We start from the raw sequence: 11,684 nt of genomic DNA, 5'->3' as shown, positions 1-11,684 counted from the left end.
TACTCTGAAAGAAAAAATTATAGCTATAAATAAACGGCATATAGGTTTATAGATGTATTTATTTGACATGAATGCTCGAATAAAACACGTGGTGCTTAAAAATTAACATGCAAGGCAAAAACAAAATGCGTCAAATTAAGCTTACTTTTCCGAACGTGCTTAACGAATAAGCATGTCGCACTACAATGGTGCCAAATCTTAAATTGATCTATTGTGAATAATTTTTGGAACATAATGGAAAACTCCAGTCAGCTATTTATTATTTATAGCTGTCGTGGGTATTAATGAGTAGATTTAAATATTTTATAAATATATTTATATATATATTTAATTCTATGTTCATTAATGTGAATAAATACAAAACAAAATCATTAAAATAGAAGCAAAAAGTTATAAATCATTTGCAAGAAAAATAATACAACGTTAATATTGCTCATTTAGCAGTAACTAGTGATGTTCGAAGTTCGAAAATTATATAAACGAATTTAATAACGATCTCGTAATTTTATATATAAAAACTTTTATATAAAATTCAACTGCAAATTTGTTTGAATTTTTTTTTACATGTCATACTTTACTTCTTTACTTGTTTTATTGGAGCATTTATGTCAAAGATATACACCTTATATTGACGTTATATACGTTTACAATAGCCGTAAATGCCTCATTCTAGCAAAAATGAGTAAACAAGTAGCAAATGTTCACACTTAGCCATACAAAATGTTATTCGTATTCGTAAGCACACCTTTTACAAGAGCTTTTTTTGATATTTTTGACAGAAATAAAGGAAAATTTTAATAATTTAATTGTTGATAATATCGGTGTAACATAAGGTGTATGTGACCAATAAACGCATTCTTTTTATGCATATTACTTTATATCTTCTACTTGTAAACTCTTGTTGGGCAATTATCATTTTCTTAGTTTCAAATGTGATTTTATAAATCAGCTGTTAAGCAAAAGCAATGTAACATCTTCATGAAAACACTTTCAAGGACATGTAGTGCCAGTGTAAAAGTATTTTGAACATTATATAACTATTATGACCAAAAATCATTTACTTCTCAAACCAAATTTTTATTAACATTTATCAAATAACTTATATAATATATCAGATATGACAATATCAAGTGTTAGTACTTTTAACTTTAAAATAATCCCTTATGTGATAAAGTTGAAATAATTAATTTTACTTAATTGTATCAATTCCAAAAATGTGTTCTCGTTATTTTCATTAAGAGTGATGATATACAGATAGTCATATGACAAAAGGTCACGGCAAATTCACTTTCTTTATGAGGCGTTTTCTTTTGTAAGCATGTCACAAAAGAACAAATGAAATAAGCACTACTTTCGATGACAACTCTGGAAAAACTGGAAATTTTGTTTGTATTTGCAAAACACATAATAAAATTTAAATTGAAAATTAACAAAATGAATAATTCTTTGCAATTATTGGTAAGAAAATTTCATTTTTTAAATGATTGTGAATAAAATTTGTTTTTTTCAGACTTATTCTATGTTAACAGAAAAATAACAAAAAATTTTTGAATATTAGTTGTGGTGAACCTGGATCCTTGCACGACTTTAGAGTTTTGAGAAGATCTGATATATACCGACGTACACAGTTAAATCAGAGTGAAATATTTCCAAACTCATAATTTATTATTGGAGATACTGCTTATCCGTGTTTAAACTGGCTTCTGTCCCCATTCAAATACTATGGAAACTTAGATGAAAACCAAAAAAAATTTAACGAAAAGCATTCCTCTACACGAAAGGTAGTAGAAAATGCTTTTGGTCTACTAAAAAGTCGCTTTCGCAGACTATCAAAGTTTACAGAACAAAGTAATTTGGCTGCAATCACCGTCATCGTAGCCAGTGTATGTGTTCTGCACAACATTTGTATAAGTAAGGATGATTTTTGCGAAAACAATGACGAACACAATAGTGTGGAAGAAATGGCAGATCAACCAGAATTTTTTGATACTTTAGAGTTGGATGACTCAATTCATTTAAGACAAAACCTATTTAATTACTTGTCAAGAGAAAATATTATTTAGATTTAAAACTTAATATTGAAAATAAAGTACAAACAACAAAATATAGAAAGAAATTGTGTTTATTGAAATTATAAAAAAAATAAATAAATAAACTAAATAAAATAATAAACTAAACTAATTATGGATTTAATCACTTCACAACGGCCTCCAACAGCCTCCGGCCTCCGTTTTCGTGATGTTACAATATGACTATAAATATGTATATAATTAAAAAAATAGAGTTCCTTAATATTTTTATTTTTAAGTTCTACAATTACTTACGTTTCACTCATTTTTAAACAGCAAAATAAATTTATTACAATATGTTGTATTAAATAACTGCAGTTGGCAGTTGAAAATTAAAAAGAATTGTATATTATTATTTTTCAAACACAGTTAACAGCTGGCCGTGAACTGGAAATTTCATATGTACTTCCAAAAATCGTTCACAATAGACGAGGTTTTAGTCATGGCAACCACGCTGCTTATTAGTTAAGCGGTTTCAAAAAGGTTGGACTAAATAAGCCAGCAGTGTTGTTGTTTCATATGTGATTTTTAAAATAAGCGGTTGTTCTTTTGTGATATGCTCACAAAAGAAAACGCCCAATGTCGAGACTAAAAGAACTAAGTAGGTTTTTTTTTTTGCCTAAATCAAAAAGATATTTATTTTTGTGTTGATATACTTACAAAAATGCACATATTTGATCCTTATAGTCGTACATTCATAACTAACATTTATAACTTGTCACCGTAACCAAATTTAAATCGATATTTCTCTTTTACTATCATTTTTAATTGTTTTATTTTACACTAAAAAGAACAATTTTAAATTTGGTGTTACCATGATTCTGTATAATAGGTCTGTTCCACGAGCTACTCATAGTAACTTTGATTAACACTGTATAAATGAGAGTATCTGAGAGAGCGTAACATCCCTGTCGATATTTTAAAATGCTACACAGACTTTACTCGTACATTTTATTTCAAGTAAAATTTGTGTTGATGTGTGAATCAGCTGTTTTAGTTTTTGTATTATTCATTTGCACGGCACTGGTTTTCTCACCAAATTTTATTTGTGTTACGCTCTCAGTTTGTACTTTACTTGTGTTTTACTTGAGTTTTACTATCAGTAGCTCGTGGAACAAACCAAATATGACACTAAGGTCGTGTGCGAGTTAGGCTAAGTTGCGTTCTAAATGAGGGAAATTCTAAGTTGTGCCGATAATGTAGTGATGTGTCGATACGTGTTGATAAATGACTAAATGTGTGCAGTGCAAAAAATCCTAAAAAATCTCCCATTTGGTTAACCATCAACTTAGCCTAACTCGCACAGGACCTAAGTTATTAGGTCACTAAAATTAATATATAGTTATAGCTTTGAGCGTCAAAATTATACCTATATGAATTCTACCTATTGACATTTTTTATAAACTCTTATTAAATACCTCTCCAAAGCAATTCTTGACTCGTTTTATATTCTCTCAACTAGCTTTTCAATATACTTTAAACAGCTTATTATATACATATATTGGATGTCATTTCAACATCGTTGCCAACGCTAAAGTTACTAAATTAATTAAAGATGTCAACAATTGTGTTAAAATAATATCACTCATCAATTAAAAACCACAACACTTAATACCAACTCAATCACTTTTATTAAGAGCACTTGTTGCCGACTATATTGAGTGGAAAGAGCAGTTTTAGTGGAAGTTTCACGCACGGGTTTGTGGCAAGAAATCATCACACTGCAAAATACTAAAATTAAAACCAAAGCGACAAGAGCCCGCGGCAACATAAGTTCTCGCCAGCTACATATAAAATAAATCATAACGATCAGCAACTGCAACTGCAACTGCAACAAAATAATCCAGCCAACAACGATCAACAACGACCACTTCAAGAATAAGATGCAACGATAAAACTAATCAGAAACCACGCGTTGATATTTAAACCAAATTGGCAGACGCCGGCTAATAAAATATGATCGATTTACATATTAAATGGAAGTGATTGTGGTGAGCTCATGAATAAGCGCAGTAAATAGTTTGACATGACGCTCTTTTAGCAATTTTAGCGTTTTTAGTATAGAGCAAGTGGCATTTACTCTTAATGTTGTTTAGCACGTAGTCTCAAATATCTGGCCTAAGCATACAATTAGAATTAAAAGCGTTAAATCACGATTTGTAAAATATAAAGACACGCAATCTGTGTCGTTAAGAACTTGTTCTGTTCAATAGCTCATACTTCAAAGAATGATATCTCAATATAAAGAAGTGTAATTACATGTAATCTTCCTCTAACATTAAATATATTAAACTTTCAATATATTAAATTATTTTACCACAAATATAGAACAGAACACAACATCAAATAAGGCCTCGCACACGGGTAAATTGAGTTCGAGTAAATTGTGGTAAAGTAAATTGAAATTTCCTAGTGGTTTTTTGCACTGCACTTATTTATTGCACATATTTATAATTTTTCTGTTAAAAGTTTCAAAACTAATTTATTTATTTAATATACATCTTATAAAATTTTCACCATAATACGACCTAATTTACCTTACTCGAAATTCTGGGGAATACCAACGTTCTATTTCATACCTTTTTCTCTGAATTTACCTTCAATTTACTCGAACTCGCACACGGCTCAATTATGAAACAAATAAATATTTAAACAACAAAGCATGTTCCGACAGACATGACAAATTAAAGTAAAAAAAAAACCAAATGCAACCTTGTAATTTTAATAGTAAACTAATATTAACCAGAGTAAACAGTATATCAGTGTAGTGACATTTGAAAATGTAGTATCCGGTTCATCATATTGCACAAAAGTTCATTCGCGGGAAGGAGGACACGAATTCTTCAAATAAAACAAGTAATTTAATAATATTATGTATTATACTGTGAAATAATAGTTTTATAGAAAAAAATTGTTTCGAGAATAAACTTGAATTGTGAAAGACTTCCAATAAACTTTAATAGTCCGAAGCCACATCGAAACTATAAAATTTTAAAATTCATTTAAGTTCGTAGCAATGTGTTGGGGAAGAACGAAATTATTTTCTAATTTATTTTTTGAAATTTACGAATGGGTATTATTTACTTATATTCACATTACAGACTTCAGTCGTCCTTAGCGGTGTCGACGATATTAATATAATTCATAAGGAGAAAAAGCTAAATCAATGTTCATGAGACACTTTTGCGTTTAATTTAATTTTTAGTAATTTCAACTTGAAGATGAATTTTTACAAATTTTATTTGTGAAATTTTAGATAATTATAAACCTAGACTTTGTCAATGGTCCGGCGATTAAAAACTGTGACTATTATACTATATACTTTTCTTATTGAACATCTATTGTAATATAACTCACAAATTGAGATTGTCAGTGTAGTTTTTGCACACAACTACTAAATATTCATCTCAAAAAATAAGGGTACTACTATATTTCATATATATATATATATATATATATAATGGTGCATTCACCTTTATATATGAAAAGAATTTTGATATTGCCGAAACTCGAAAAAACTCATATATATGTAAGGCGAAATCACGGAGAGGCCAAGATCAACTAATGTGAAATGGATGGCATAAACATTAGAGATAAAATAAATACGTACTTATTTAAAAAATTCTAAAAATGTTGGTATTTATTTTTGATTCTGCGAATTTAATAAACATAAATATGTTTGCAATTTCTCAATTGAGGAAGTATAGAAATATTTATTCTGTTATCTTAAATAATAATCTATTTATAGATTAATAATCCAAGATTTTTCCGTATTTAATACGGGTATAATCGTGCTTGATATAGAAAAACTACTACTTTAATAGCCCTATAGGGCAGGTTAGATTGTCATCTTTCTGTACCAAAGTTTTATGGAAGATTATAGAACAATATATAGTATACCATATAATTTAAACTAAAATGTGAGATAAAAATTTTACTATTTATGCCAATTAACACATAATCAAAATGAAGCATCTGAAATTCTAAAATAACCTACGACTAATACGTTTGATTGTTGGTTTTGCGAAAAACTATGAACAAAATTAAACAACTTCTTCAATTATAGAGCTAGAGAGAACTTTCAAAAGCTTCCAAAACGACTATAATCTTGATAGCATTTATGTATAAACATAAAATGCTTCATAAAATATTTTATATAACTAATTCGTATGAGTAAAATAATTACATTTTTAATAACATAATGAAATTCCTACCCTTTTAAAATAAACTACTAGTACTTTAGAATAATTAGCAAAAATATAGTTAACCTTTTCAATGATTATTATATATTTCATATTTAGTCCAAAATAAAATAAAATGAAAAAGCAAATTCATTTATTCAGGTTTAAATTGTAAATATAATTAAAGTTACATTTAATATAACATTTTGGTCTTCCTCTTTGTTTGATCAAACGCGAGTTAATGTCTAAAGCTCTTTACTCAATAGTGTCTATGACCATTTAGATAATCTACTGTAATAAGAGCTCCATTGAATTCTGATAACAAGTTATTTAGAAGATTTTATATAAGTACATTTTGAAGCCCAAGAAATCTTCCTGACGAAATATATGTTGCCTTAGATTTGAGAGTGTGCAACTCTGAATTAGTGTGCACTTCCACAGAATCGAACAATTTCAGCGCTCTGTCTTTGACATACTTTTGCTCGTTCTCGGTTCTCAAGTCTTTGTATAAATCTTCATTTTTTGCGAATTCCTGTATTTATTTTTAAATTATAAACTTTTTTCGGAAAAAAATTAATATCATAAAACAATAGATATGCAATTAAATAAAAAGCACACTATTAGGGCGATAAGAGCAACAAACCCTCATTCAGCACTTGCACTTGATTAAGTAATCAAGATCACATTATGATTAAATGATCAAGATTAAATGTGGTTTTTTTTAGTTTAACTAACTTTAAGACGCTAAATATAAAAGGCATGGAAAAAGGCTTTCTCACTCGAAAAACGTACACTACTTTCTGTCGCAAAAGTTTTCCATCAATTACTGGTTCCAATAACACCGATAATGCATTAAAGTAATATCAGTAACTAGTTTAATGTCCACATTAAAGCAATCTTCAAATATCGATAAAAAAAACTCATTTTTAGATACAATGTTGCTATAATAATTCTGACATCTCGGCAGTAATTACTTTAACGGCCTTAACAAATTAAAAAAATATAAATTGTACTTTTCTCACGCATTAATTTAAGGTGTGTAATAATAAAATTAAAATGTGTAAGCAGTTTTATAGCACTTGGGCTTATCACTTTAATAATTTTATATAAGATTTTATTATACAATGTATGGAAAGAGCGAAAGCAAGTTAGTTTACTACGTGCAAAATAAACACATCGATTTAAATAAATTTTATTACTAAGCCATAAAAGAGTTCCGGACTTAAACTACATTATCTCTTAAAGTTTTATTATATATTATCGCCGGTTGAAAGAAAAAGAAATTTTTTAAGCAGGCAATCAATTGATCTTATCAATACAGAATTTTGTTTGCATATTTTATCTTAAAGTAACAAATTTATATCATTTCTTTACAAATATACTTATACAAATATACATAATATTTACGTTTAAATGCCAGCAACAAAAAACAAGCTGTTTACTTGCAACCGCAACACCTAACCGGCAACGTTCACATTAAACCAACAAACATAAAAACCACAGAGCAATCAAAAACACTCTCAAGATGAATGTCTGCATTATTACCAGACTTGGAGTTCAGAAGCATATTTTCAAATGCTCGTACTTTTTGCTGCCATCTCCAACCAACAACTAATGCAACTTCGAAGACTGCCATTGTCATTGCCAAATGATGTCCAACAGAAACTGTTGTTTATGGCTGTGATAATATTGTTCTCAACTACCTCTACCACTACCGCTGCATCAATTGTTTTTATTCTCAGCAATTGTTATTAGCTACAATAGCAGCAGTTGCTCATATTTGAAGTTTTTTGCCAAAAAATATTTATTTGTAGCTTCCTGACATTAACAATGCATCTACTCAAATCAACTGCTCCATTCTGGTTACAGTCACACTTCTTTTTTTGAAAATTTGAGATTGGATGGTTAAAACTATTGCGTTTATGAGAATTGCAGACACTTCTGCTTGTTGCCAAAATTTCAACTTATTTTGTTGCTGATGATATTAGTCTCCTTTAATTGCCAGCAAAGTATCTATGCTGTTGCACATGCAATTCTTATCATCTGAACAGGCTAAATTCACACTTTAATGACCAGCAAAAATACCTAATCATCTTTCTTAAGCTGAGGTCGTACAATTGTTATCAGTACCATTTGTTTACTACAACACTTAACGCGTTTTTCAATAATTTTTTTAATACTTCATTAAATAAATATACTTTCAATCAATATACTTTAAATGCACACTAATCATCTACAGCTAGATAGTAAATTGAGACGAAAATGGAAACAAATAGTTAAACCTAGTTTTCAATAAGTATCTATATCTATTTCATTGGAATTAATAGATGAAAATTTAAAAATTTTTAACAAAGTTACCATTAATAAATGTTTTATTACATATATATTTCAAAATATGAAAAAATATAAACTTCTTTTATCACAGATAAAACAATTTACAACCCAACCATCTACTATTTATTTTCTGAAAGTCCTTTACATTTCATTTGAAAGCATATAAAATGTCTGATCACGTCGGTACAACTGGTGAGTCACCAAACATGGAAGAGGTTTCGCTAGATGGTGCAGCTAGTAGTTCTAATTCTACTGAACATGAAACTATGGCATCAATATCGAAAACTTCTTCGTTAAAGCGTTTCTTTAAGTTCCACGCACACAAGAATTCCCCTTCTGAAGCTTCCACATCACGAAAGAAGAAAAATGAAGATTCTATTTCTGAAGAGGATGCAGATCAAACCGCAAATTTGGATAGTAAAAGTTCCAAACGCTTTCATTTACGCATGGGTGGTATGCAAAAAATTGGTGAGTATTAATATTAAATCAATGTCATAAGTACAAAGTACATTTAGCTAGTTCTCCAATAACAGCTAGTCGTGGTGGTTTAGATACAGTAAGCAGTGCATCTGATCCAAGCGCGAGTGTTGCTGAACCAACATCAAGCAATTCTCTTAATAGACGCTCTTCAATGGTTGCCGGTGGTAGTGAAAATAAAGTTAGCTTGAAAAACTCCATTTCCAATTACATGAAATCCTTTTTCAAGCGTTCCTCTACATCTACTGCTGGAACTCCTAGTGTTATTGTCCCGAACGATCGTAGTGTTTCTAACACCATTGAGTCTGAATCAAGTAATTTAGGTAGTGCTGCTACTTCCTCCTTTGGTCAAGGAATTAAAAAATCTAGCAGCTCGAAAAGGTCTCTCAATCTCAAGAAGTCAGGCTCTAAGAAGCAAAGTGCCGCAGCAATGCAAACGGTAGAAGATGCCGAAGAAGATGATGATGGCATCAGTGATTTAGAACAGGAAATAAAGAAGCGTGAAGCCGAAATACACTCACTTAAGATCTCAGATGACTAAAGCACTACAATTGCAAAATCCTACATTTCACATTATATATCTCAAGTTTATTATATAGAAATTAATTTTTTTAATTACAATCAAAATTATATGTAACACCGTGTACACTATAATGATGTTGAAATAGTTGAATAGCGTAAACTTATAAAAATGAAATTTTTGAAATATCTAACAAATTCGCTTAAGTTTTTAACTCACCACCGAAATTTCATTTGGTATAGTTTCGTTACAGTTATTAAATAATAAAATAATAAAAGATTTAGCAATAACTTTTGACTTTTTAAAAAAGCATATAATATTATTGATTTATTTATAAATATGGGTTCAGTTAAATGAACTGTTATAATGTAGATTCCTTATGCTTTTCGCCCGGTTGTGTGGTAAAAAACTTCACTTACCTAAGTGCCATTTTTCCAGTTGGTAAAATAAAACCAAACGGTTTAAAGTTTTGAATATTTACCTCAAAGCTATTATTAGTCAGTGTTCTACTACTTACGGAATAGTTCAAAGGTTATTTTGTGTAATGCATAACCAAACTTTGTTAATCTACTTTTAAGCCTTATATTAATATCACCCCAAAAATGTAGTCATACTTATATTAGAATTGCTCTACCGAATACTTACAAGTGCTGAAAATATTACATTAATACAACCTAAATATTTAAACGTTGGGTACTGATTTTTAATGCAAAATATTTAAGTGGATGGAGAAAAGATAATATATGTTTCAGTTGATAATAAGTTTATTATATTAATGTGAGATTGAAGTAGTTAGTATAAATTGTGAATTTAAAAGAACAACTGATGATTATTAAATGATTCGGTTCTCTATGCAAAAGAATAACAGTTTAATTGTTAATAGAAAGAGAGTGCCAACCTACCTCTATTGACTTCCTTATCTATTCCATTTTCTATGAAAATGATAAAAAGTTTGCGTGCCACATAATCAAATAGATGCTATGAGTACTCAGTCAATTTCTCAACTTTCTTAGATGTTTAGATCTGATTGTATATAATGACAAAAGGATTCACGTGTCTCTATGCCGTGCACCAAAGGAATGAGTCTACGACAGCTGAAGCAGTAAAGAAATCAGGACCTACTATTGAGATATGTGAGAGATATGTTACGAAATGAAGAAAAATTTTAGAATAACGCCGTAAATACGAGTGTGTTTACTGATAAAATTAATTGCTTTAAAAATTTCTAAGGTGTAATAAAATAGAATAATTTTCCTTATTCAATACACAATTGTATTGTTAATCTGAGTATTTCCATAAAAGAACTTTTTCTTATTGTTTTTCTGTTGAAATAAATATTAAAATATAATAACTAATTGAAACAATCAACTTTTTTTGATATAATATTTAAAAAGTATAAGTTGCGATATTATTATAAATGCAAATTAATCAGGTATCTCATCTAATATAACAATGAAGATACAAATACAACTAAGCAGTGGCGTCGCTAGGCGTCAGCAATGTCGGCGACCGCCGCAGGGGCCTTGCAAAAATTTACCGACTGTGGATTCTAAGCACTTAATAAATATTTCCAACAATTTGGGTTGATAATGGCATTAACCATATTCAAAGTATTCCCGAATGTTTATATAGTAATCAGATTCAGGTTCACAGTTCCAGTCAGTATAGCTTCGACGGAAAGAAAGAAGCAAAGTTAAAATTGATTAAGACGTACTAGAAAAGTATGATGATCCAAGAGAGACTATCTCCATTGGAAATTCTATAAACTGAAGCAAAAATAACAGCTGGCACAAATTAAGATATAATTTCAAAAAAAATTGAGTGAGGCTAAAAGTAGGAAAGTTCATTTATTTTAATTTGTGTTTATTTTAATTTGAGTAGCAATTAAACTTTCAATCATACTTTGTCGCATTAGTGAATGTAACTTATTTACTTTTACAACTGGGTTATAAAGGGGGCCTCGCAATTCTGATGTCGCCGACGTGCAGAGTTGGTCTAGCTCCGCCACTGCAACTAAGTCAATTATATAAACTTTAATGCTTTAGCTATTGTAGAAAATATAAGTTGTACGAGTATCAAAAATACGAACTATATATATGTATT

General features: G+C 29.5%; 1 protein-coding gene across 2 annotated transcripts; it reads left to right on the top strand.

Annotated features, from left to right (window-relative positions):
* Positions 1-4,788: 4,788 nt before the first annotated feature.
* On the top strand, positions 4,789-9,727 carry LOC119686120. Of its 2 annotated transcripts, none has more exons than XM_038100593.1 (3): positions 4,789-4,925; positions 8,744-9,052; positions 9,118-9,727. In XM_038100593.1, exons 2-3 carry the CDS (start codon positions 8,752-8,754, stop codon positions 9,600-9,602), a joined length of 786 nt encoding a protein of 261 aa, XP_037956521.1. In that variant the 5' UTR covers positions 4,789-4,925; positions 8,744-8,751; the 3' UTR covers positions 9,603-9,727. The 2 variants fall into 2 exon arrangements, with proteins under 2 accessions (XP_037956521.1, XP_037956520.1); XM_038100592.1 differs by having other exon boundaries at positions 8,676-9,052.
* The last annotated feature ends 1,957 nt before the right edge of the window (positions 9,728-11,684 follow it).

Source organism: Teleopsis dalmanni, chromosome 2, assembly GCF_002237135.1.
Source record: "Teleopsis dalmanni isolate 2A chromosome 2, ASM223713v2, whole genome shotgun sequence".
Lineage (NCBI taxonomy): Eukaryota > Metazoa > Arthropoda > Insecta > Diptera > Diopsidae > Teleopsis > Teleopsis dalmanni.
The sequence above is the reverse complement of the archived record's forward strand: the minus strand, read 5'-3'. Positions and strand labels throughout refer to the sequence as shown.

Excerpts from the sequence above, each read along its gene's own strand:
- LOC119686120 (XM_038100593.1), top strand. The coding sequence starts at position 8,752 with ATGTCTGATCACGTCGGTACAACTGGTGAGTCACCAAACATGGAAGAG. Across the intron at positions 9,053-9,117 it reads GGGTGGTATGCAAAAAATTG|CTAGTCGTGGTGGTTTAGAT; the intron begins GTGAGTATTAAT and ends CTCCAATAACAG.